Source organism: Hemicordylus capensis, chromosome 3 (assembly GCF_027244095.1).
Source record: "Hemicordylus capensis ecotype Gifberg chromosome 3, rHemCap1.1.pri, whole genome shotgun sequence".
Lineage (NCBI taxonomy): Eukaryota > Metazoa > Chordata > Lepidosauria > Squamata > Cordylidae > Hemicordylus > Hemicordylus capensis.
In genome coordinates this window covers 219,873,848-219,901,820 of record NC_069659.1, presented here as the reverse complement: position 1 = coordinate 219,901,820, position 27,973 = coordinate 219,873,848, and the positions used below count along the sequence as shown (strand labels likewise).

At 45.0% G+C, this 27,973-nt stretch overlaps 1 protein-coding gene and 1 long non-coding RNA gene across 3 annotated transcripts in view; one reads left to right on the top strand and one right to left on the bottom strand.

Moving 5' to 3' along the window:
• MMRN2 (multimerin 2) overlaps window positions 1-27,466 on the bottom strand; it is a 46,391-nt gene extending 18,925 nt beyond the window's left edge. The window contains exons 1-3 of one of the 2 annotated variants that reach the window (XM_053308110.1): window positions 27,005-27,466; window positions 6,562-6,678; window positions 3,349-3,455 (exon numbers count right to left, since the gene is read on the bottom strand). In XM_053308110.1, coding sequence (XP_053164085.1) covers window positions 3,349-3,455; window positions 6,562-6,678; window positions 27,005-27,258 — 478 coding nt within the window. In that variant the 5' untranslated portion in view covers window positions 27,259-27,466. Of the gene's footprint in view, window positions 1-3,348; window positions 3,456-6,561; window positions 6,679-10,518; window positions 10,538-27,004 lie in introns of those variants that run through there. The other variant, XM_053308111.1, reaches the window with a different exon arrangement.
• On the top strand, window positions 638-22,997 carry LOC128350222 (uncharacterized). Its single transcript, XR_008319196.1, has 3 exons — window positions 638-922; window positions 12,798-13,010; window positions 22,588-22,997. It is a non-coding gene; the product is annotated as an uncharacterized LOC128350222 (long non-coding RNA).
• Window positions 27,467-27,973: the final 507 nt, after the last annotated feature.

Below are 27,973 nucleotides of genomic sequence, written 5' to 3'. Positions count from 1 at the left end.
CATGGAGCATGTGCAGTTCCAGATCAGGTGGAAGGAGGAAGCTCCCATTTGATGCTTTCCTGCTTCCCACTGCCAGGGAGCCTGGGGAGCCAGGAGGCAGCAGAGCAGAAGTGCGGGTGGTGAGAGGCAGTGCCAGTGGTGGGCTGCCCAGGTAGTGATGGAGGCAGGGCCACCAATGGTAGGCGGGGGATGCACATGAGAAGTGTGTGACCCTGCGGACAGTGCCGCGGCTGGAGGCTATGTGCGCAATCTGCTGTCAGGGCCACTAGGGAGGAGGAGCGAACACAGGCCCACCTTCCCCTAGCTACACTCAGTCATCCTTATAATAATCCTCTAAGATACTCTCAGCACTATCCCCATACTGCAGGTAGGGTCAACTAAGGCCAAGAGATAACAGCTTGCCCAAGAATGCCTAGTGTGTTCCTGGCAAAGATGATTTTGACCTGGGCACTTCTTGCCTGGCAGCTCAGTCTCTTAGCGACTAGCTTGTAGTATACCATTGTGATGAAATGAGGTTAAAAATAAACTGTATAGAGTTATCTGGGTATGATGGGTTAAATCTCATACTAGGTAAGGCTGGCAGAGACAAGCCCTGCAGCTGAGTCTGGTAAGTCCTAGTGGAGGTTGAAAGAACAGACAGAGCTACCGGAATTCCCTTAGAGTTGACAATTGGAACTGAAGGTTCACAGACTAAGGTGTCAGTCAGGCAGCCTCACTCTGGGATGAAAGAGCACCAGGTCAGGTTCTGAGAAATAAAGGTTTAAAGTGGATCTAGTTTATGAGCTCTGGAAGGAAACTGCATTAAAATCAAGACTCATATAAGTGTTGTTTATGTCTGAGGTGGGTGAAGAGATCAGTCCTGTAACTGAGGAAGCAAACCACCCTACTTACTAAGTAGAGAGCCAAGTGATCTTCAGAATTTGTAAGTAATAAACCTTTATTTATTCATACTTTAAAGAACGGGAGAGTGACTTTGTCTATATCCCCATGCCTACAACACTGCATTACAAGAATAGAATATGAATACCTATGCAGATCCTGAGATCCTGTTTATACAGAGACTTTCATGGTGGCAGTGGACTAAGGTAACCCTGGGAGATATAGAAAAAGCATTACACAAACACTAACAAGTGCTCCCCCTCATCAAAAAAACTTGGCAAAGTGGCACCTTTTACTGTGGTGATTCTCTTTATTTAGCATGGGGAGAGTAACTAGCCCTATCCACCCCCAGCACAGTACCTCCAGTGACTGTTGCTGGTGTCTATCTGGGTCTTCTGTTGTCACTTTTGCTGCCTGAGAAGGAATTGTGCTGCAGTGGCTCCTATACCACTCAGAGTTTGCACAGTATGAGAGCTAGACCCAAAAGGCCTGACCGGAGCCTGCACAAACCAAATATTTATCTTAGATTGTGTCTCAGTATATTCTACAGAATGGGAGAGAACATAGGGGCAGGGGTATGCACAAAACCGCCTGGCCCGGTTGGGTTTGAGTTCGAAATGGACCCAGCCAGTTTGGTTTTGCCCCCCATCTTGCCCCCCATGCTACCAAAGAATCTACACTCAGAACACTTCAGAAACAACAAAACCCAGTACTCCATGGGTTAGCAACCCATGGGGATGGTTGGCACCCTCTTTGCACTAGACCACCACTCACTCTGGGCCACCCCAGCACCCCACAAGTGGCTTTAAGGTTTTTCTCCATAGGGAAGAATGCAGGTTTCAGCAGCCCCATAACTGCACTTGAGGGGGTGCTGGGGTGGCCCAGAGCTAGGGTGCCAACCACCTCCATGGGTTGCTAACCCATGGGGTACTGGGTTTTGTTGTTTCTGAAGTGTTCTGAGTGTAGATTCTTTGGTAGCATATAAGATTTTCAATGACAAACCATGAATCCACTCTCATCTGCTAACCTTAAAGACACATAAACTTCAAAAATCACTTAAAAATCAGCCCTTTGCCCAATTCCTTTCAAATAATTCTGATAGCTTCCTGGGCCCCCTTGGGCACTACCACCCACCACACTCTGCTCTAGGCCACCCCTCTGCCCCCGATGTGAAGCTATACATTTGCTGACACCTCCATGCTTCTTTATGGAGAAAAACCTTAAAGACGCGTAAACTTCAAAAATCACTTAAAAACCAGCCCTTTGCCCAATTCCTTTCAAATAATTCTGATAGCTTCCTGGGCCCCCTTGGGCACTACCACCCACCACACTCTGCTCTTGGACACCCCTTTGCCCCCGACGTGAAGCTAAACATTTGCTGACACCTCCATGCTTCTTTATGGAGAAAAACCTTAAAGACGCGTAAACTTCAAAAATCACTTAAAAATCAGCCTTTTGCCTAATTCCTTTCAAATAATTCTGATAGCTTCCTTGCCCACCTTGGGAACTACCACCCACCACACTCCACTCAAGGACACCCCTTTCTCCCCAACGTGAAGCTATACATTTGCTGCAATCCTCATTATTCTCTATGAGGAATTCCAAAATAATTTTAAAATTCACCAATAATGAGAGGAGTGTATTGCCTTGGAACTTTGTGGATAGTAGGCACCCCTGGTTGTCTACCACCCACCCCACTTTTGTGCCCCTAGGTGCTCCACAATAGGGGATATGGGCTGGTTCAGGTCCCATTATACCCTATGAGAAAAATAATTAAAAATATTTCAAATATTCATAAAAAATCATAGGGGTGTCCGATTGCTTCGGGGTTTGCGTAGTTGTTGGCACCCATGGGTGCTCCACAATAAGAATAATGGGCTGGTTCGAGTCCCATTATACCCTATGAGAAAAAAATAAAAATAATTTCCAAAAATTCATAAAAAATCGTACGAGTGTCCGATTGCTTTGGGGTTTGGGTGGCAGGTACCCCTGGGTGCCAGCTACCATCCTACCAATTTTTGGATGTCCGAACCAGTTCAAACCAGTTCAAACCGGTTCGAATTTGAACCAAACCAGGGGGAGGTTCGAGCAAAACCAAAACCGAACCACCCCCTCCTGGTTCTAACCTGGTTCGAATTCGAACCGAACCGGGCAAACCGGTTTTGTGCACATCCCTAGTTTATGAAACTCTAGAGAGTTACTGCCAGTTAGTGTAAACCAGGGATTCTCAGCGTTTGGTCCCCAGATGTTATTGGACTTCAGCTCCCATAATCCCCAACCAAAGGCCACTGGGGCTGGGGATTATGGGAGTTGAAGTCCAGTAACATCTGGGGGCCCAACATTGAGAGTCCCTGGTGTAAACAATGCAGAGCTAAATGGACTAGTTGTCTGACTGAGGATGAGGCAGTTTCATCTAGCACTACAGCCATGTCCAACCTTGGCATCTATTTGCCTTATGGCCTCTCTTACCATGGTGTTCACAATTCTTGCCAATGTAGCCAGGGCAACACTTCCAGTGCAGAGAGCTTACGACTTTTTGTTTTACTTGGTAGACTGGTTTCAAGGCTGCCCTGTACCTAGAGAACAAAGCAAAAACAAAAGGAATTATGAGAAAGAACTAGTCAGCAAAGTCTCAGGTGTTGAAAGTGAGACTGTATTGCTACCTTGATGCCTTGTTAAAGGACTATGTTAACTGAGCATATAGGGAAGAGCAAGAGGCTTTAGCCAAATTCAGCCAACTCTAGTCTACAAGTTATCCCTTTGCTTTCCCCTCTGGTAGTCTCACAAAGAAAATATTCAATATTCAAAAGAAAATATTCAAACAAATATTCGCAGTCATTGAACATTCACATTTTGAACGTGAAATTTTACCACAATTTTTTTAGGAATTCAGACCTTTTGATAGGGCTGTGCAAAGCTTTTCAGACTTATTTGGTTTTGACCTGCTTTGACCACCTTCAGCCTAAGGTGAAGTGTCATCTGGTGGGGACTGAAGTGTGATTAAAGCAAAGGAAACCAGACTGAACCCTTAACTGCTCCTCCAAACTACTTACCAGAACTGGCAGGGGTGAGGCGAAAAAACTCTAGCCTTTCTCTTAGCTTCTGCCATGTGGGAGCAAGCAGCCATATTCCTAGCTTGACTTTAAAAAGGACACTTTTAAACCTTTTCCCGTAGAGCCCCAGGAAATGCCATGAGTGCTCCTGGGAGCTGCAGCCCTTTGTTTGTTTGTTTGTGCAAAGGTCTCAAGGCAATTCTGAGCCTGAAAAGGTTAAAAAACGTCCTTAGTAACGTAGTCACAGAATATGGCTACTTGCTCCTCCTTTGCAGTGGGGAGCAGAGAAAGACTAGAGCCTTTTATCCTCACTCTTGCCAGTCATGGCAAGTAGTTTGTGGGTAGGGAGTGGGGTGGGTGGGTGAGGGAGGGCGGGCGGGCAAAGTTTTACTTCAAGATGCTGAAGGATTCAGCTCAAAGTGAAGCAGGCCCCATCAAAGTGGGACAGAAGGGGGCCAAAGCAAACTAGGAATTCCTCAGAAGCTCTGGAGTGCTCCCCAAAGCAAAACAGCCCCACTTTGCACAGGCCTACTTGTTGACATCTCTTGATTGCTTTGGCAAGCATCATACAGTATATGAAGCCACTTAACCATGTCAACTTCTGAATACTTTTGTATGCCATATTTTCAATTGTTTCTAAATACTACTACATATCCATTATCGAATCCATCAAATATCAAATACTGGAATCAAATTTTGAAGTTTAATTGCAAACATACAAATAAATTTACAAGGAGGGCATATGAGGTGCAACAGGCCCAGCTGGGCTGGGGAGCTTCCTTGAACTTGACCATTTGGCTCAGCTCAAGGACAAAGTCACTCCTTGGTCCTATTCCTTGAGACTAGAAGCTGCTTTTGCCCCAAGGCCTGAGTAACTATAAGATAAATTCTGTAGTACAGGGTTCTCAAACTTGGGTCCCCTGATGTTATTGGACTTCAACTCCCATAATCCCATGTCACAATGGGCTTCAGCCTTTGTGTCTGGGAATTATGGGAGCTAAAGCCCAACAACATCTGGGGATCCAGATTTGAGAACCCATGCTGTAGCCTGTATCTGCCTACTGTTATCTGTAATCAATTTTGAGTCCCTGAAATTCAAAAGTATCTGAATTTTTGTCTGTATATGATCAAAGATGATGATGTAGCTGAACTTCCTAAACCTGAGGTAAATTTCAGTGAAATATAATTGCACTAGCTTAACCCGCGCAGAGCATCTGTGCACTGGTACTTGATTGCTACCCTCACCCCCTGCCACAGCCCCCTCACCTTAGAGACCTCTCCACCCTCACCTGAGCTGCACTCCTGCTCCTCCATCCCATTGCTTCCATCCTCCTGAACCCTCTTGGTCATTCCTCCATCCCCCTCACCCCTCTTGCTTGTGGCTGTAGCAGTGCTGGCTCTTATTGGTCAAGCTGCAGCCCCCTACTCCCAGAGACCTCTCCACCCTCACCCCACTTCAGCTCCTCCCCACAGGAGCAGCAACAGCAGCAGTTGACCGGGCCCTTCCTCGCTGCTGCCACTAGGATGGCCATTCGTTCCTCTCAGGCTGCTGACGCCTGGGCCCATCTCTTACCTGCCTGCCTCTCTCTGCCAAAGGCCTTGGTAGCCCCAAACAGCAGGAGTGGTTGAGTGGGCCCTTCCTTGCTGCCAATAGGCGCCACCATGGTCGCTCATTCCCCTCAGGCCGCTGTAAAGCTTGGGCCTGTCCCTCGCCCTTCCTTTTTTCTCCCTTCTTTTTCTCTTTTTCTCTCACCCCTACACACTCTTCTCCTCTGTCTTTCTTCTCTTCCCTTCTTTTTCTTTCTTTCTCTCTCCCTCCCTCCCTTCCTGATTTAACAGATCTTGTTCATCTTGTTTCCTCATCTAATTCACACAATGGCGGCCTCCTCCTGAAGGGGCTCTTTCCTCCCTCACGACCCCTCTCTTTGCAGACCCCTGCCCACTATCCTTTTATATGTATAGATCCCTCTCCTCTACAATCAATAACTTCTTCCAACCAGTAACAGTAGCAATCCAACTGTCCTTAATCATCACAAGCTCCTCCTCCCTATCCGCATATGGAATCCCCACTGCCCAATCACCATGGTGCTTCTGCTCTCACAGGCTCCTCCTCCCTATCTGCATATGGAATCTCCGCTGCCCAATCACCACGGTGTTTCTGCTCATGAAATCTCGCAAGAGCTGCCACACATGGGATTAGCCATGGGTATGCCTTAGAGAATTATATATATAGATGTTCCTGCTGAAAAAACCCTCAAATTCACTGCTGAATTCTGCTTTGGACAAAATTTTGAAGCAACCTTTTTGGATCATACATATCAGTACTGAAACAGCTCTAAAACAAATATCAAACTGGTCATGTTGGCAGAGTATATCCCTTAGCAAGGGCTGAGCTTCTGCTGATGTTAAATAAAGGTTGCAGCTATAATCAAATTTGCATAATTTACATTATCTTTGTACCCTTTTTTCCCCTTCTTGTTGGATAGTTTTTAACAATTACATAATTCAGTGTTGTGAATAATAAACTTGCCAAATTTGGCTTAACAGAAAACCACACAAACTACATTTTTCAGAATTCTTCTGGGAAAGACATGACACCTACAGTGGTATAAAACAGGTACATACTTACATGATTTTTTGGCAATCTGGAGTCCTACATGGTTGCTGTGACTTAATTACATACTTCTCTGTCTTGCAAGCAGCTATGTATGTGACCAGTCGGGACTGCATAAAAGAGCACCAGTTTCTAGACAAGAAGAAGGAAGCACAGGAAGAAATAGGAAACTAGCCATTATTGACCTCTGTGTGAAGCTGCATCATTTTTATGAACTGTTGCCCTGTGCCTTTTATGACACAGCAGGAAAAAATCCATAATATAATGGAGCTGGGGAAAAGCCTTCCCTGTTGATTTTCGTCTGTTATGTAGCATGGTAAAATTATCCCACAAAGTTCACTAGTAAAGGCACAGGAACCCTATCCACTTTTGATTATACTCATACATATCTGTAGGCGAGCCAAATACATGTAACACTTTTGTTTGTTTGTTTAATATATTTATATACTGCCCAAAACCTGCATCTCTGGGCAACAGAGACATACAAAAACAATTTACAACAAAAACAATACAAATTAAACAAAACCAAACATGATTAAAACATTAAAATCATTTAAAACCCAAAAAACTGTAAATCTAATTAAAAGCCTGGGTAAACAAATGTACCTTCAGTGCCTTTTCAAAAGCTGCCAGAGATGGCCCCCTGCCCTGCCAGAGTCTGCCAAGGTTCTCCCTCCAGATTTAATCCTGTTTCCACCCTCCAGGCTCCACTCCCACCCAGCAGATTCTGGTACAGATGGGTCTGCTCCTGATCTGCGTGATCTGGCTCTACTAGGGTTGCCAACATTTCATTGCCAGAATGAGGGACACAAGGTTTGGGGGGCTGGCTGGGAGTAGAGAAGGCTGGGAGGTATATGCAGTGGCAATCAAGAGCCTGAATATCATTGACATATATGTAATCGAATTATATGCTATTGAATACATGAGGGACAAATGCTGCCCCTACAGGGACCAACATTTCATCCCTGAAATGAAGGACATCCTGCGTAATGAGGGACAGTTGGCAACCCTAGGCTCCACCCCTTACCCCACAAAATATTTTTTCAAAAAGCACCACTATATTTGAAATGGAGAATTGGCAGCCCTGTTTACTGTGTGCTTTTGTGTTTCTGCAGACCATGGGCAAGCCAACGTCCACAATGTTACAAAACGGCATCTGATAAACCTGCCCCTTGGCCCCTGCCACCCCGTTCTACAAAAAGCTGTGCTGGCAGCAGCAGTTACTAATTATGGCAAATCAATCATCTGAAGCCAGGGAGAGGGAAAGCTATTCCTGTCACATTGTACTGTTATATATACTCCTTTCTCATAAAAAGGCAAGTATGTAAACAGCAAAATAGAAAATAAAACCTCACACAATGCCACCAACGTCATGAGGGGAATTCAGAAAGGTCAGGAGACCTCTCTTCTTGGCTGCTTTAGTCCAATTTGCATTGGAATCGGGTGGTATTTGAGGGCAGGGAGAGCTTGCATCAAAAGAATGGCTGGACCTTGCTGCACTCTCATATCTTTGCGTAGGAACAGAGGAACTAAAGCTCTGACAATTGCCATACATGGGAACGTTTTAGCATTGGGGACTGTGTGGCAGAAACAATGGGAAAGTACGTAAAACTCTTGAGTGGAAGCTGAGGTCAGCCTTGTGAAGGGGGTTGGCGGGGGTCAGGGGAGCTTAGCAACCAGTAGTAGGAAGAGAAAAAAACCCAGCAGAGACTCTTGCAGCGCCTTAAAGACAAATACAGGTATTGTAGCTTATACTTTCCTCATGGGCTACAGTTTTACATCAAGGTTCTGTATAATACATTTCTTAGTATTTGAGGTGCTGCAAGCCTTTTTGTTGTTTTTACTGCAACGGACCAATGTGGCTGCCATTTGGGCAGTTGTGAAGGAGGGAGGAAGCTACTGAGAGAAACAATCAAAACAAAGGGGTGCAGCCTAGCCAAAGTGGAGGAGCCCTCTTTCCGGCCCATTGATCGGAGTGATCAGTTCTATGACAAAATGTGCAAGAAGGACAAGAGTGAATGCCCAGCTTGTGGATGGGAAAGGGTACCCATTTGTGTTTGGGGAATGTGAGGAACTGCAGCAATCTGCCAAGCTTTTCTTCCAAGATGGACTGAGTGAGGGGAAACCTTTCCCTTCTTCTTCTTTTTTGGAATGGTGTTCTTTCCCTCTCCTAAATGCTCCTCACTAGCATGGGCGTCCGCAGGACCTTTACCGGTGATAGGGGGAGGCTGCAACCCTATATCCAATTACCTGGGAATAAACCCCATTGAATTCAATAGGACTGGCAAGAGCCTCCCTTTGCCCTCCCTCAGATGCCCACACCCACTAGCCTCTTCCCTCCAACTCCCCACTTTCTAGAGAAGTGGCCAGCAGGCATGGGCATCTGGGGGCAAAGGGGAGGCAGTTGCCCCCCTGGACTGAGCCATTTCCATTTAATTCAATGGGGCTTACTCCCAGGTAATTGGGTATAGGATTGCAGCTTTTGCCCTTCCCCCCAGAAAACGTTCTGTGGACACCCATGTTAGTGGGAGTTATTTAGGAGGGGGAAAGAACACCACTCCAAAAAGGGGGGGGAATCCCCCTCACTCAGCCCACCTTGGAAGAAAAGCTTCACAAATATATGTGGGGGGAAAGTACCACCATAGGGTATATGTTATGAAAAACGTAACTTAAGAACATGCTGTAAGGACAGCCCTACTGGATCAGGACCAAGGTTTATCTAGTCCAGCATCCTTTTCTTCCTTCCTTCCTTTGGCCCACCAAATGCCTCTGGGAAGCCCACACAAGCAAGAGCTGAGGGCATGCCCTCCCTACTACAGTTACTCCCCTTCCACAGGTATTTAGAGGCATCTTGCCTTTGAGGCTGGAGGTAGCCTATAGCCCTCAGACCAGTAGCCATTGATATACTTGTCCTCCGTAAATTTATTTAAGCCCTGCTTAAAGCCATCCAGGCTATTGGCTGTCACCACGTCTTGTGGCTGCTGAAAAAAAGCAGGTTCCCCCAACCTCAGTATCCCTGCCCCCTCAGTACCATTGCTAACTCAGCCATAGATGGCCAAGGCTGGGCAAGTGGAATGCCCTGTGCAGCTTGTAAAGTGGACGAGGGAAGGACTCCAAGAGGAAACAGTGACAGGGCTACTCAAGTGGAAAGGTGGCAGTGGGAGTATTCTAGGAACAGCCAAAAGAAGGCGCAGCAGAAGCGCTCCACAGACATGAGGTGTGCACATCCAGTGGAGTGTCTTGCTGTCCTCCTCTTATTGGGGACCAGGTGCCTGGAGTGGGGGAGGGGCTATACTCTCTAAAGGGGGGGGATTATTACTGTCCCCCAATATTTGTGCTCGTATCCATACTTATTAGGCCATCATGATGACGATGAAGAATTTGATTTCTATACCACCCTTCCAAAAATGGCTCAGGGCGGTTTACACAGAGAAATAATAAATAAATAAGATGGATCCCTGTCCCCAAATGGCTCACAATCTAAAAGAAACACAATATAGACACCAGCAACAGTCACTGGAGGTACTGTGCTGGGGGCGGATAGGGCCAGTTACTCTCCCCCTGCTAAATAAAGTGAATCACCACGTAAAAAGGTGCCTCTTTGCCAAGTTAGCAGGGGTTGTGCAAAGGACATTAGGCTGAAAAACACTATAATATTTGTTGCCTGAGGTCATCCAGGGAGCTGACATTTGGATTGGGGGTCTTCCAGTTCACACCTCAGCACTTATAGCCACACCAGCTCTATAAATGGTGCACTTAAAGCAATGTGGGTAGCACCATGATTTAATGGTTTGTTTTCTTAAAATATATACCCTGCCATTTCGTATCTCATACACCCAAGGTTGCTTAAAATAACACAATGTAAAGTAGTACAAACTACAAAATAAAACACTATCCCAAAAGATCCATCAAAAGATAAATTTTGCCACCTGCACATTCCATACTCAGTGGGACAAGAAAAACAAATTGTACCTTAGAACATATCACATGGACTTTCTGGGCTGACATCAAAATGTTGCCAAGGCTGCTGATGAACCCACCCCTGTACCCCTGCTCAGAGTCACTATTCTTCCCATAGCCTCAGGATGGGGTGGATAACTCCACAGGATTTTTAAAGTTCAGAACTGTAGTTAGAACACTTTCCATATGCAGACTGCAAGAAGGTACACCATCAGACTGAAGTCCAAAGGTAATGTTTCCAGTTCAGAAACATTACTGGAAGCAGAGATCACAGGATGGCAGTCCAAAATGGACTTTTTATTTCTGACATGAGTCCAAGATTTTTCCTCCACTAGAAGATGGCAATTACAATATATTTCTTCTCTTCTGAGAGTATCTTTGGTTCCTACTTAATTCACATTAGCATCACCATAATGCAGGAGCTCACCAGCTAATGCAGAATGTGGTTTGCATCTTGCTTTCACCTATACACAATTTCATCTTGGACAGCCCAGCCCACTCAAGTAATTCTGATACTTACAGTTCAGATTTTCCTTACATTGATAGTAAGGCAAAGTTCCAAATTATTGTTTGCATGAGTTAAGCTGATTCACATAGTTTTCTAAATAAAATGACAAGAATCATAGCTTGTTTTCTCTGTGACTTGGAAGAGGCCAACACTAGCGAAATTACACCAATCACACTAATGTTGCAAGCAAGTGACATTTTGAATGTGTAGCAGGGCAGGGACAATTTCCACCAATCCTCCCACCCTCTGCAGTCTTCTGTGCCACCTGAAAACATGTCCCTGTAGGTTGTGGCTGTGGGAAGGCGGGATTGGTAACAATCACGCTCCTGCATTGCATATGCAGAATTTTATTTGGCATGCACAACATTAGTCTGGATGGCTTCAGACAATGAACTGGAAAATAATTCTTAGTACAGCTTAATTCAATAAGAATAAAAGAATAATAGTTGTACAGTGCATAAAGATTATCATATGTAAAATGATTAAAACAAGGAAATAAACTAATTTAATGTAGACTTACTGTGGAGAAAAGTAAATGAAAGAAAGACTGAAGGCCACATGATTTTAACTTTGGTAAGCAATTTCCAAAAAGCAATTTCCAAAAAAGTAGGTTTTCAGGCACTGCATACGGAAAGAAGGGGTATTTCACAGGTTAAGAGAAAAAGACCAACGTTCATTGAGAAGTCTTCAGTGTATAGACAAGACAAGCACCAGAAGGCAGAACAGGATACAAAGGAGTAAAAAGAGAAAGAATGGAAAAGACAAATAAATATACACACATGAAAACCAAAAGTAAAAGTTGAAACAGAACACACTGGTGGATCAAAAGCCAATAAAGAGCAGAAGGGAGAGAAATATGAGAACAATAATGAGAAACCTCAATGAGGTGAACATAGGAAGCTGCCATATACTGAGTCAGACCATTGGTCTATCTAGCTCAGTATTGTCTTCACAGACTGGCAGCAGTTTCTCCAAGGTTGCAGGCAGGAGTCTCTCTCAGCCTTATCTTGGAGATGCCAGGGAAGGAACTTGGAACCTTCTGCTCTTCCCAGAATGGCTCCATCCCCGGAGGGGAATATCTTAGAGTGCTCATACTTCTAGTCTCTGATTCATAAGTAACCAGGGCAGATCCTGCTTAGCTAAAGGGACGAGTCATGCTTGCTACCACAAGACCAGCTCTCCTCTCCTGAGGTGCAGTTAACCACAGAAGAAATATAAGAACAAAGTAAACCAGAAAGTAATTAATTATTACAATAGTTCAACCAAGAATGGATCCCACCCTTAGGGTCTAGCTAGACAGCAATTTGTTCCAACATTAACACAATTTCAACAGGAGTTTACAGGGTGTTTACGCAACATTTAAATGCATAATTTCTGAGCACCATCTCCTGGCTATGAAACCATGAAAAACCCATGCCTTTTTCAGTATTTAAAAAGGCATGGGTTTTTCATAAATTGTCAGCAGACGGTATGTCATGTGACATGTTGGGTCACACAAGTACACAGTACTGGGAAGAGAGGAGAAAGGTCTCCCTGAGTGCTGGCAACTGCACATTTGTTGTTATATCTAGAGCTGGAGGATACTAGAGGATGAGATAGGAACAATGTGGCAGTCTGCTGAGGCAACAAAATGGGCTGTACCACTTCAGGTTACAAGAATCTATCAAGATGGCAATTTAGTCCATCATAAACACAGATTGATGGGAGATTTTATAGGGCATCTATACAATGTTTAAATATATGTAACTTATGAATCACTGTACTCTCTGTTTCCCAACTTCAGCTGCCAACAGCCAATTATGAGAGATGGGGGTAGATATGGAAATGGAACTTACTTTATAAACACAATGTGTGATGTAATGTGCTAGAGATGTGCATCATCTATTGTATTATACTACCCAGTACTGGAGAAAAGAGAGAGAGAAACATGGAGTCGTGGCAGCTCCAGATTTCTTGTAATGTCTGATTCTGCCTTGAAGAGGAGTCACTATTAATGGTATGTAACACAGATCTGACTTTCACCTCTGAGTAAACAGATATGTGGGATTTTACATTGCTTCAAAAACAAAATAAACTGTATTTTTGTGTGTGCACAAGTACATATACACCATGGGAAGAGCTGTTTCTCTCAAATCATTTCCCACTCTCTTACAAAACTCTTGCCCGTCTCCAATTCTAGTAAATGCTGATTTTACTAGAATGTTGTCCTATTCACACTTGATTTTGTCCTATTCACACTTATATTTCCCATTGCATATTCAAGGAACTCATTACTGAACCAGTCTTCTGCATTTTATCTATAAAGAGACAGAATGAAAAAAGGCTTGATCAGAACTGTAAGTGTTTTCCGGTACAATCAAGCAAGACAAACAAGCAATTAAGGCTGAGCATTGTTCTGACTTCCCCATCACTCTTATTCTAGGGAAGGTTTTGTTTTGGTTTTATCTGCTTCTAACAACTTTGGAGAGCCCCTGCATCCTTCATTTGTCACCCAAACAGGATAGTCAGAAAAAGGAGGCTACTCATTACTGTTCTGACTGGCCTATCAAAAGCTGAGAAATCTGAGTGCTATTGGGTGATAAGGACAGCGCACCTGAAATAAATCTTGTTTCAAGGCACCTCACTTCCTTCACTGGTAGGAAGTTTCAGAGTTGGGTGCTACAAGTAAATTTCTTTAGAAAGTAGGAATACTAAAGACTTGCAGCATTTCTGTGATGTCTCTATTTATAAATAAGCAAACTATACATGAGGGAGCACGGTAGAGATATCAAGGTCCAGAAAGAAAATGAGAAAATCGCCCCAAAACTCTGGAGGTGGTTTCTCCACATTCTTTCCCAATAAATTTCTTTCAACCAGAAGAAAGGAAGCAATCATTGCATCAGTGCCCCATCTTCACATCTTCAGGGAGAAACAGATACCCAGACACAGAGTGCCAATTTATAAAGCAGCATCTGTTTCTCAAAAGCAAAGAAAGAACACATCCTTGGAGCATCTCAGCAACTGCAAAAAAAGCCCCACCCAGATCTCCATCTCCTTCAGTGATTGTGTTCCAAACTGATTCTTTCACACCCCAACCTAAGTGCTGCTCCCTGAGAAAGGATCCAGCCAAAGAACAATGGCTCTCTCTTCACTTGACACTACACAATAGCATTTCCATTACAATATGGAATGCCCTTAACAGACCACAAGAATAATCCAGCTTTCTACCAGCTTTGATTCTCAGGTAAAACCATCAGTTTCAACAGTCCAAAAGATCCCCTCCCTTATGTATGCAAAACTTATGTGTTCACTCTGTGAGTGAAGCTTGTTCTGTGGCCATAGGAAACTATGGAGACATGTGAATTTGAAACACCCCATTGTTTCCCAGGGGTAGCTCCTAAGGACACCAAAGAAATGGGCAAGGGAGATTTCTAACAAATTCTTAACCTTTTCCCCAAACTCCCATAGGATCCTATGGGGGTTTTGGAGAAAAGTTAAACATTTGTTTTAAAAAATCTCCTGCTTGCCCATTTCTTTCGTGGGTTGGGTGGTAGGTAGCACTCATCCTGCCCTACCACCCTACCCACATTGATATCCCTAGGAGCTACCCATGGGGAACAATGGAGTGTTTCAAGTTTCCCCATTGTTCCCTGTGGCCGAAACACTTGAAATGTTTCGAGTTTGTTCTGTCAAAACAGCAGGGGTCAGCCACTGTTTCAACAAAATGTTTCAGCCATCTGTGTTTTGGTTTGAGCTCCAAACAGAACACAGAATCTGTTTCATACACATCCCTAGTCTAAACAGGGCTCATGCTGAAAAGGAAAAAAAAAGGAGATGCATTTGTGAACTTTTACAAATTAATGAATACTAGCTGGGCCGGGCGCAGAGCATCTATGCTTTCTCCCGGCCCGCCCACAGCTGCTGTCCTCCTACCACCACCACGCCAGCATGCCCGGCTTTCTGGCTGGCCGCTCCCCCTTCCCCTGCTTCTGGGCCCCCCTATGCTTTCAAGCAGGCTGGCTGGACAGCCCACCCCCTCTCCCCCCACCCCATGCTTTCTGGCTTGCGGGCCAGCCAGAAATCCAGCCCACCCCCTCCTCCCACCCCCTCCTCCCGGCAGCCAGGTGAGGCCAGCCTACCAGCTCCTGCCTCCTTCTCCTCCCGGCAGGCAGCCAGGCCAGGCCAGCCCACCACAACCTCCTTTGGCTGACCGGCAGCTGGGTCAGGGCCAGGCCGGCTTGTCCCCACCACCTCCTCTTGTCGATAGGCAGCTGGGTGGGCCAGGTGCTGCCTCCTCTGGCCGACCAGTGGCCGGGCCAGGCCAGGCCAGGCCAGCCCACCACCACCTCCTCCTCCCACTGCCTCATGCTCCCAGTGGGCCGCCTCCTTCAGCTGACCAGCGGCCAGCCCAGGGCCAGGCCAGCCCACCACCGCCTCCTCTGGCTGACCAGCAGCCGGGCCAGGCCAGCCCGCCGCCGCCATTGTCTCCCGTCCCTGTCGCTATCCCTACCGTGTTTCCCCGAAAATAAGACATACCCATAAAATAAGCCGTAGCAGGATTTCTAAGCAGTTGTGCAATATAAGCCATACCCCGAAAATAAGACATAGTGGTGATCTCTCCTGGCTCAGTAGCAGGCTGCTTGCTGAAGCTTTTCCCCTATCCCCCTGGTGTTTGTGTGGGGTGAGAGAGACCCACAGACAGGGGCATAACGATACTGGTAGGGGTGGCAGGCTGCAAGCTGAGGCATACGGTAGAGGGAAGTACGGTAAAAAATCTCAGAAAATCTCCTCCTCAATCTCTCCTCCTCCTGGCGGTGGCAGGCAGCGGCGAGAGTAAGCGCGGCGGTGGCGGGAGGCGGCGAGAGTACGCCGGGAAGCGATGCCAGGCCAGACGGCAGGCCTCGGCGTTGCTCTGCGCACTGGCGGGCGGGAGTGCGCAGAGCAACGCCGAGGCCTGCCGTCTGGCCCGGCGTCGCTTCCCGGCGTACTCTCGCCGCCTCCCGCCACCGCCGCGCTTATTCTCGCTGCTGCCCGCCACCGCCAGGAGGAGGGGAGATTTTTGAGGAGGAGATTTTCTGAGGAGATTTTTACCGTACTTCCCTCTACTGTATGCCTCAGCTTGCAGCCTGCCACCCCTACCGGTATCGTTACACCCCTGTCTGTGGGTCTCTCTCACCCCACACACACACCAGTAAAGCTGCTGCTCCCCAACACTGACCAGCAACAGTCTGTGGGTCTTATATGGATCATATGAGAGTTATGACGATGTTCCAGAAGAAGATGACTTAACTATAATTGAATAAATGTAGATTGTTGTACCACACTTAATAAAAATAAGACATCCCCTGAAAATAAGCCATAGTGTGTCTCCTTGAGGAAAAATAAATATAAGACAGTGTCTTATTTTCGGGGAAACACGGTAGGCAGCTGCTCTTGCAAGAGCTGCCACGCATGGGATTAGCGACGGGTACATTTAGGAGAATTAAATATATAGATACTAGCCAATGTAGGTTTCACAATTGCATTACAAATCAACTGATTTGTATGTGAAAATGTTCTTTGTACAACATCATGTGTTTTTTTTAAATTTTGTTTGGTTTCTGAGGTTTCCTCTTCTTAGAACTTCCTCATATCCATTCATATCGCCAAGCTGCCTTCCTGAATCTTCCATAAAACCAGACTAAACCATCAGAAAATACAGGAAAACAGACTAAAATAATAAACACTCTCGAGATAGAGAGACAGAGATAGATAGATATATCAGAGAGAGAGAGAGCGCAGACCCCCAGACATACATTGAGCCACCTGCTGTGAAAATTACAGTAACCAACATAAACACTGTGTATAATACATGACCTTGTGTGGGGAAACCTCCAAAGATGGGTATCTATTTATATGTAGTTAACTGGTGTCTCCATTTGATGAGTGAATTGTTTCCTCTGACTCAACTATAACACCCACGCTTGGGGCCACTTCAGACATTATTTTCAATACAAAAAGCAGACAATTTGTGAAAAAAAAACACTTTTAGATCGATGTGATGAAAGTACAGGTGTTTCCACGTGCTGAGAAGTTGATTGGTCATGGCTTCTGTTTGCGGGGGGGGGGGATTGGTCCTCATTCAGCTCTATGGGCAATAAGCTGGATGAGGTGATGCATCCCCATTTTCATTAAAAGACAAGCAGCCTGCTGATGGTGCCTAAGCCAGAATCATGACATGGGTGAGGATGTGCATGCAGAAAGGCTCTTTCCATGCTTGGATCCTCTTGCTAGATCAGGGTGCATTTCCTTTAAGATTTCAAAACATTACAAACCACCACCCAGTTAAATGCAAACAAAGTAACACAAACCAGAGGATGATGTGGCCAAGACTACCAGTAACGCTTTAAGTTTGAATGGATAATGCAAGCCCTTTCTGCCAAGTTCAGTGACTAAAATTTTGTGTGTTTTGTTTGAGATATTAAGGCTGTTCTCCCAAGCAGCCTAATCCAGGCTAGGGCAGCACAGTCTGGGTTAGACAGCTCATGTGCCGTGCTGGGATGCACGTGGATCCTGGTGCTACCTTCCACCTAACCCCACTTTGACACCTGGCCTTTAGCCAAGCACGTCTTTAGCGGGTGTATCCTTAACCCTGGCACTAGGATTATGTGTGTGCTTGGACTGCTTGCAGCCCAAGCATACACAGAGATGGGCACCTAGAATGCCCACCTCATGGGAGTATCCCCCAACTCACTGCACTCTTTGCACGGATGCATTGTGGGATATCCAGAGGCCAGGATGATGCTTACAGGAGCGCACTTGTCGCACAGTGCATTGTGGGATATCCGGAGGCCAGGGCAATGCTTACAACAGTGGGGATCATCTAGGATGTGCTCCTAGTAGCAATCTGTTGATCGTCTCGGGGGAAGGTAGGTTGGCAAAGCCTTCCCCCACACCCCCGCCTGCCTGCCCAGTCATGTGAATAGCCTTGTTGTCTGAAGGAGATGTACTTTTAAAAAAGAAGACTCCAATCTCAGTCTAAAGAAAGATATGGTGCACAACACAATGTTGGCATGCTCATCAGCTGGCACTGCTGTACGTGTGCCTGGCAAGCTCAATAGTGTTGCGCAAGCAGGCAGTTGTGCAACTGCTTAAAATTGCACACCCACAATTGTGCAGCATCAACCCCGTTGTTATCAACTATCTTGCTAGCGTTTTTGGAGCAGCAGACCATCTCATCATCCTATTCCCAACGACAGACAGAGGATGCCCTGGGGAGATCTGACGGAAACCGGGATTATGGAAGGCCAATCTGCAGCACAGGTGCCACAATTGCCAGCAGGCGTTTGCACTTTGCAGCATTTCTGCCCAGGAACAGAAGAGCCCTGTGAGCCTGGCTATGGCACTGAGTCAAGACTAAGCATCTTCCCGCGTCTTTGCTGCTAGACTGCCGCCTGCTAGAGAGAGGCAAATCCACTCCAAGGCAAACGTTGGCTGCATATGTATGGTATGGTGTGTTAGATTAGCACTCTTGACACACTTGATGCAAAGTATAGCCACTACTGACTAGGACCAGCTCTGAGGGGGATTACTGTGCATCCCCCCTCAGAGGGACATAGTTACCATATCATGATAGGATCTTGGCAGCGGCAACTCCTCTTTCTGCTCATCATGGGTCCTCTGGAGGAAACCCATTTGTGGATGGAGAAGGCAGGAGAAGGCAGTGACAGGATGACTTCCAGACAACAGAGCCACTCTGTTGCCCTCTCCTCCTCGTACCCTCCTCCTGTAAGGGGGAATATCCCTCAGAGGCTCCCACAATGATGCACAGCCTCTAGAGGACACACTTCTTTGCAGGTGAAGGTGCCAGGAGAAGGTGGTAAAGCAACTCTCAGAAGAGAGCATTATGCTGCTGCTGCTGCACAAATATCCTCAGGGATCAGCTGTGGTGGACCTTCTGCTAAGCCTGGGCTCCTGGCAAGTGCCAGATTTGGCCATCCCCTGATGCAGGACCTGCTACTGACCTTGACAGGCAGGCATACTTTCAAGATTCAGTATGCCTGAATCCTGAACCAGGCACATGGGCACATTTCTAACAAATGGCTTTGCTACTATAATTGTAGGGAGATGGGGCAAGAAGCTCAGTTCTTTATTTATATCTTGAGGTTAACAGATTCTGATCTCTCAATGTGAGCTTGGAATGATAGCAGCCAAGGTGTGTCGGCTACTCTAAGCACTTCAGAAGCTATTAGCTCAAATGCTCAGTCATGGTGATTTAGATGTCAACACGGCTAACTACCCCATTCATCATGCAGTGAAGATAAACAAGGATCACCAAGCAGTTTGATTTACAACTCATAATACATGGGTACAAGTGAAATCTCTATTTGTAGCCCTGATGCAACTACGTATGTGTTGCACACACATTGTCCATGCAGTCATAATCAGCACTGTGTGTCTATGTTGAAGTGCTGAGGGAGGGACCATAGATCAGTGCTAGAGCACATGCTGTGCATTTACATCTTCTCCAGTTCAATTTACATTGACAATTTACAGTGCATTTACAACTTCTCCTGTTCAATCTCCAGTTAAAAGATCTCATATAGCAAGTCTGTGGTAGACCACCTTTGCATGCAGAAGCTCCCAGGTTGACTCCCTGGCATACCCAAGTGGGGCTGGGGGAGATTCCTGCCTGAAACTTGGAGAAGGTGCTACCAGTCTGTATAGACAATACAGAACCAGAGTTCTGACTCGGTATAAGACAGCTTCCTATGTTCCTAATACCAATGAGAATCAAAGAACTGTAGAATTGGAGGGGAGCTTGGAATTTTTCTAGTACAGTCATCCCTCGCCAACTGTGGGGGTTCCATTCTGGGAAAACCTCGCAGTTGGCGAATTGGCGGTTGGAGAGCAATACATTGGAATACATTGGAATACAATACATTGGAAACAGGGGGTTCGGGGAATTGCGGTCGGTGGGAAACAGAAAAATACAGTTTTTCTGTATTTGTGGGGGGGGGATCACCCATTTTCTGTATTAGTATGGGGGGATCACCCCCTGACCCCTGAAAATCACCCCTGAGCCACTGGAAATTGAAATGAAACCCCCAAATTGCTCCCAAATCTCACCAAACCATGAATACTCGGGTCGTTGGCAAGATACTTAAAATGATGGTTGGGAAATCCGTGGTTGGCGAGGGATAACTGACAGCACACCCACCCTGCTCAGTGAAGGAATTTGCTACAGCATCCTTGATAGACAGACATCCAGTCTCTGTTTGAAAGCCTCTAGAAAAGGATAGTCCACCACTGTAGGAGACAGACTGATCCACTGTTGTGCAGCTTGGTTACAAAGTTATTCCTAATGTCTAGCATAAGTCCGAAAGTGGGCTTAGCCCGCTTTCCCCACTTAGCTGCACAAACCGGGTCTCACTGATCGTGTTACCCGACTCAGTGTGTCATGAGAAAGTACTTCACTGAGACTTTAAGAGAAGAAAGTTCTCATGATATTTTTGGTTACACCAAGTGCCAAACATATGTATTGCAGCTTTTAGGCACAAGCTGTTTCCAACTGTTCGTGTCTACAACACTGCATGGATTTTAACCTTTGTGGTAACTGGCAGGTCTTGGGCAGCCATTTTAGCAGAGGCGTATCTAGGGAAAATAGCGCCTAAGGCAAGCACTGAAATTGTGCCCCCTGTCCAAACATCTGGTACTCATCTTTCAGATAACTTTACCATAATATTAGTTAAAAAATACAAGTCAAGCTCGTTAATCTTCTAATATTTCAAAAACTATTTAGCAGTGGATGTAGTCAGACCAAAAAATGCTGGAAAACTACACATTTCAGTATGCTGAGGCTCATGAAATACCCAAATACTATGTGGAGGTGTACCTGGAAAACTAAACAGAGGTGCCTGTCTAATTCTCTACTATGCATTGTAGCATCACTATTACATAAGTTTTAAAAATCAATGGAGAATTTGACTTTTCCCAGATGCTCTGAAAATAATTGAAGGATATGCAGAGTAAACTGTGTCACTGCTTGGAATATATTCTAGTCTTTCAGAAAGACAGTTAAAATGAGAGAAAGAGAGCAAGAAACTCCCAGTGGGCCTTAATACTAAGGATTTCACACTGATTCAAAGACAAACTCATCATTAATAGCCATATTATTAAGACATCACATTTAACTCACTTATCACAAGAACCAAAGTAAGAGCAAATGAATACAATCTTAGCTCATAAGCAATAGCAATAGCAATAGCACTTACATTTATATACCGCTCTATAGCCAGAGCTCTCTAAGCGGTTTACAATGATTTAGCATATTGCCCCCAACATTCTGGGTACTCAGTTTACCGACCTCGGAAGGATGGAAGGCTGAGTCAACCTTGAGCCTTCCATCAGGATTGAACTTGTAACCTTCTGGTTACAGGGCGGCAGTTTTACCACTGCGCCACCAAGGAATAAGCTTCAGCTCAGTATTCACAAGCCCTGAGTCTCTGTACATAGTGCAAATCTGAATATGTGTACAGTGACTTATATTGCATTTGTTTAAAAAAAAAAATATTCACCTGTAGCCTCTTTGGGGGGTTTCCTAAAGGCTGTGGGGGGGGGGTTCTGCAAAGGTTCCCCTTCCCCCCCACTGGCCTCTAGGGCCCCACAGGGACCGTTTGAGTGTGTGCAGTGGCCATTTTTAAAAATAATTTTTTATTTAAAAAATGACCGCTCAAAACAAAATGGCCACCGCGCATGCTCAAATGGCCTCTGTGAAGCCTGGCATGGCCTAGGGCCTCACAGAGGCCATTTAAGCATGTGCAGTGGCCATTTTGTTTTTGGTGGCCATTAAAATTTTTTTTTAAAAAAAATGGCACACACACCCTTCAAGTGGCACCCGGGGCACATTCCCTGCCAGGCCTACACTAGATACGCCCCTGCATTTTAGAACTGGAAAAGACACACAATTCACGTCTCCTCAGCTCTCTTGCATAAAGCCAGGCAATCTCTTGCTTCTATGTTGTCTAATGACAGTTCATCCTCATCAGCTATTATATGTAACTCCTCCGACACTGTTACTACTATATCATGATATAGTTGTATATATAACTACTATATCATGTCCTTTAGGTTGAGGTTTCCTCTCTCTTTCACTGCCTATGAAAGCTTCCTTCTTTTCAAGCCACAGGCCCAGCTTTATAATATAGCTCTAGAAGAGCAACCAGATTAAATATTCAGCCAGAAACTAGGGCCACCACCAAAAAGCTGCAAAGTGGAAGTGGGGAGGTGCAATTTGCAAGGGAAAGATGATGAACTGGAGTAGGATGCTTAATCATTCCCCTGCCTGCCATTTTCATCTATTATGTACTATATCTTTTAGGGAAGTTTGCGGTCCTGGGTATAGCTAAAAAATCTTTTGGATTAATTATTGCTTGTGTTTACAACCTATGTTGAGCTTTTCATTAGTAAAGCGAATCCTGAGTCTTTTAATAAGTTTGGATAAGCTTAAATGCATTGAAATTTTACTTTATATTTTGTGAGTGTTTTTTGGATTCAGTTTTTCATACTTCACAGTGTGTTATATATTGTTTTATGTTTTCATTTCATTGTTCCAGCCTGTACTAATGGGAACCAGCCCCTGATGAAGCTTTGGGCGAAACAGCTCCTTATCCCGGGGTGGCTGTCGTGGTTTTTTCCTGGTGTGTTTTGTCTTCCATCACCAATTATTATCAATCATTACAGAGCATGTTGCTTGCTTTCTTCGAATGAAGGATTCATGCCTTGAACTACATGCATTCACAACATCTTACTGAGTACATCGTTTCCTTCTTTTGGATTTGAGGAATTATTACCTGTACCGTATGTACGCTTAAATTTCTCATTTTAAAGACATCTCGGACTCTGTTTGGACACCTGTATATACTGGTTTCTCATTCTTATCATTGCATGTTGTAATTCTACTGGGTATTATGCTATTGTATTTTTATATGTGTTATACAGATGTGTTAAATTATTTTCACGTGTACTGAGAGCTGGTCATCTATCTATTCATTATTTATTATTTTTCATTCATTACTCACTTCTGTTTTTTTGTTCACGGGTTTTGCATTTTTCCCCTCCTCCATTCTGTGGACCCCGGTTTTTTCCTCAGTTTTCTGTTTTGTTGGGGATTTAGTCATGCCATTTTCATCCTGCAAGCCCTCCCTCTCCAGCTGCTTTCTCCCCACTTGTCGCTCTCCCCCTGCAATCCCCACCCCTCTCCCTCTAGTTGCTTCCCTTCTAGTTGCAGTGTTTTGGATATATTTGCAATCTCATGGCAAAAAGTGGCTCCTCCTCTCTGGGGAGGGGAGAAGAGGTTGCAGGGGATAGGCAGAAGAGATAACCCCTTCTTCATTGTTGTTTTTCTGCTGCAAATCACTCATTTCCCCTGGTGCTTTGTAGCTGTTTGATGCTGTCCTGGGCTCTAGGAGTCTCATGCTCCTTGTCTGTTCTGATAACTAGTTCAAGCAGCATGGATTATGCACATAATGAAAATTAGGCAGATTCACAGCTTAAATAATCGATATGTTTATGGCCCAGGATTGATCTGGGATTGCCACTTTGGTGCAGTTTCACACAATCACTCCAATGTTGGTTAACAGCACTGATCCTAGATTAACATGATTGTGTGAGCCGGCCCATTATGTATGAACCCAGTCAAGATCCTCTTGTTTTTAGGAGGGTCAGCAAATCAAGAAAACAAAAGGCTCTGTTTTCGCACAACTCAGCCTGTAGGCTGCTCAGAATTGAGCATTCAGATAAATTGAATTGAGACTTTCAGAGCAAAGGAGCAATGCTTTAGCACAAAACTGTCAATGCAAGGAACTGGGTTGCTGATGCTGTTGCTAACCCAGGCATAGCTCTGCAGCAAGAGGCACCACTATTAAAAATGCATCAAGCTTTCTACCACATTTTTTTGTGGTAGCTTTCTACCACAAAAGCTTTCTACCACATCACTTAAGGACCTATTTCCATGCCCTGGACATATCTGAAATGGCTTGCTTTCAGAATCTTTGAAAATAATATGCATCTGCACAGTTTAACTTCCCCTGCTTTTTCTGCATATGAAGAAGAAGCCACCATAATAAGCAAGTACCTGTTGTTCTTGGGAAGGAGGGTGTTCTGTTGTTGCTGCCCCAGTTTTTCAGCCACTGTCTTTAACCTCCCCATGAACTTCAAGAGCCTAGCTCAAAGGAAGCTTACCAACTCTCTAAGAGTGGACCAGACTGCCTCCAGGAATTGACACCTATCTCCAGATGACTACTGAAAGCAATCCTGGAGATTTTCATGGCTTGATATTGTGAAGAGGATTGGGGAAAATATTGGGAGGCATTGGGGGAGGAGCAGGGGCAGGCGAAAATATCCAGGAATAGCTTTGATCAGAGTTGGCAGCCTTAATTTAAGTCCTGTCCTAGCTCAATCAGTCTAGTCTCAGGTAGAAATGGACAGTGGGAATAACAATGACTGCCCTCACAGGATTGTTTGGAGGATAAGTAAATGGCCAGAACAAGAGGTTTCTTGCAGGCATTGGTCCCATGTGTATGTGCATACTCTCTCATATCCAAAAGGGGTTGGGGATCCCTTAAGATGGGGTCCCCAACCTTGAGCCCTAAGATGTTCTTGGTCTTCAGTTCCCATCATCCCCAGTCATCATGGCTGGCCATTGTGGCTGGGGATTGTGGGAGCTGTAGTTCAACAACGGGGAGCCCATGCCTTAAGTGGAGCGGATAGCTCTTAGTACATGACAAGGGATTCGTTCACTGAGTTATTTCCTTCACTAAAGAGTGTGGAGAAGTCTGTCCATACACATGTCAAATCTTGGCTGGAACTCTGGTTAGGAAGTAAGGGCTGTCCAGTGCCTAAAAGATAATCTCTCTGAGCTGGGTTGAGCCTCTCTGAGTTGGGACTGTGTGGGTCAGTCTTGGACTGGTCATGGTCCTACCTGGATGGTCAAGTCCAGAAGGTGTTACTGGGGGACTGTTGCTCAATCCCAAGGTCACTGGCCTGTAGAGTCCGACAGGGATCAATATTGTTCTCTTTGTGGTTTAACTTCTGCATGAAACCACTGGGGCAGATCACTGGGAGATCTGGGCTTCAGTGACAACAATATGCAGATGATACCCAGCTCCGTCTCACTATGTCATCTGATCCCAGGGAGCCAGAGAAAGTTCTGAGCCTGGTGAGCCATGGTTTAGAAGCCATGATGAGCTATATCAGGGCTAACAAGCAGGCTCCGACTGGCCCACAGGGCAACAGGGCATATTCTCGGTGCGCCCCACCTGCAGGACACCCCACCGCACTCGGCAGCAGTGAATACTCTCGCCCTTAAGTACCCATTCTGCTCAAAACCAAGCAGCTTCCCCACATACATTCCACCGCCCTCTCAGTGCCCCCAGTCCAGCCCTGCTAACAAGCTGAAACTTAATCCTGACAAGACAAGAGGCGATGCTGGTTAGTAGAAGGCCTGATCAGAGTATGAATGGGTTTCTGGATGGGGTTGCATTCCCTCTGAAGATGCAAGTTTACAGCTTGGGGGTTCCCCTGGACCCAGCACTGCTCCTGGGATATCAGGAGGAGGCAGTGGCCAGGAGCGCCTTTGCTCAACTTCGGTTGTTGAGCCAGCTGCAACCCTTCCTTGAGTCACAGCTGATTTGGCATCTGTCGCCCATGCTTTAGTCATATCACGTTTGGATTATTGCAATGCAGACTACATGGGCTGCCCTTGAAAAGGATTCAGCAACTACAAGTGGTGCAGAATGCAGAGGCCAGATTGATCTCTGGGACTGCTTGCAGTGCACATATTACTCCAGTCTTGAGTACTGGAGTCTGTCTCCAGGTACATTCCAATATGCTAGTTATTACCTTTAAAGCCCTAAATGGCTTGGGGCTTGGGTATCGTAAGGACCACCTGCTCCCAGCTAAATCTGCCCACTTGACTAGATCAGCTGGGAGGGCTCTACTCATGCCGACACCTGCTGAGGCCTGTTTGTCAAGTACACAGGACAGGGCCTTCTCAGTTGTTGCCCCCAGGCTGTGGAACTTGCTCACAGATTAGAACTGCATGGCTCCCTCTCTCCCAGCCTTCAGGAGGAGAGTGAAGACTGCTCTTTTTATCCAGCCTTTTGGCCAATGAGCTCTTTAAAAACTTTTTAGCTATGTTTTGTTCTATTATTTATTTTTATTGTTTTATCTCATTTTATGTTTTATTGCATTGTATTGTTTTATCTTGTTAACTGCCCTGGGGTCTTAGGAAGGAGGGCAGTATATAAATATGAATGAATGAATGAATGAATGATTTATGGCATATTTGCCATCCAGCAAGAAGTATCACTACCAATGAAGTCTCTAACCATATAAAGGGCATGATCTAGCCAAAATGAGGCATTGTTTAAGTCCCACTGATTTCAATGGGAAGGTTAATAAGCGCTTTAGTTCCATTCACTGAAATCAATGAGACACAGAAGTGCTTTGCCCAGGCTGGATCATGCTCTATATTTCCAGATTCCTTAAATATTACAAATAATAACCAAAGCAAGCAATTCAAACTATCAGATTGGGTTTTTTTTCTTTTACTAAAACTAGATTCATATTTGTTACTGTTCAATATGTTTGCAAAAGTTAGGTCAAGTTATTGAACAGCAAGTAGTCACACAGATCCATTTCACCATGCATACGCATCTATTTGCTTTCAATTTCTGTAGGATTTTAACATTATTTTTTTAAAAGAAGGTAAATAAGGACTCATGTGCTTATCTTAAGGCTGCAGAAGACAATAATGTGCTAGAATAAACAGCAACCCTCACACACACAAACACACACACCCCCCAAAGAAAACCATCTGTAATCCCTGATTGGATTAACTCTTTTAGAGTTAATTCCAGAATAACTTTAGGGTAGAAAAGCATTTGTGAGTTCTGTGTGCAGTCCCAGTTCTTAGACACTGATACATGGCAAATGTCCTTTAACCAGTAAATATGAATGGTCAGTACTTACTCATTTCTGGGTTGCTGGCTTCCAGCTTCATAATCATCTGTGTCAGTAAGAATGTCAGAAACTTGGTTCAGGGCTTCCTCTTTCATGAGCTCTCTTCCCCAGTGTTCCTCAGGCGGAGAAGACAACTGTGAACTTGTTGATAACCTCTGAGCTTGGGGCCTTTGCTCATGATCATGAGAGCCAGGGTGCCTCGAATGCGCGCTTGACAGCACCAGTCCTATTGTTCCACAAAGGAGTAAAATCTTCGCTATCATTGTGGGTTCCTTTTAGCTTCTTACACCTCCTAGAACTTCAAATCAAATCACTCCTGGTATCCTGCTTGTACTATTCTTTAAGTTAAAACTTGGAAGGAGGAATGAGTCTGTTAACAAAGAGCGGAAGTTAAGCTTCCAACCCTCTTAGCTACTGTGGAAATGTCAGAGGCCATTAGACAATGTGGAGTGGGTTCCTGTGTGAGGCCCAGAGACCTCAATGGGGGAGATGGTTTTTAAAAATGTATTAGCAATAGGGTCGTGCTTTTTTCCAGGGAGGAAAAAAAAGCCTTCTAGTTTTTGACTGGCTTCTGAACTTATCAACAGACAGGAACTGGATCTCTTATCAGCTGCCTTCTTGCTGGGGTACAGGAAAAGGATGTTAGCTTTAATAAGAAGCCAAGGAAAGAAAATATTGAGTGATGGAGTAGCTTCCCAAGTATGTCACAATAAGCTGCTTGATTCAGACATAGAATATGCTAACACTTGATTATGGTAACTTAGGCAGGGTTGTGTGCAGTCCACACGATAAATATGAAAGTTCCTGCACCCAGTATGTCCAAATTCTGCACCAAAATAATAAAAAAGTTGAATTCTGTGACCTTTGTAAACTATGCAATTTAAATAGATTTGCATAATGTTGCATAATATTTGCACAATTGCATCCTTTATTCCTTTTCTATGTAGCTGCTTAGATAGCATTTTAATTGAAAAACTA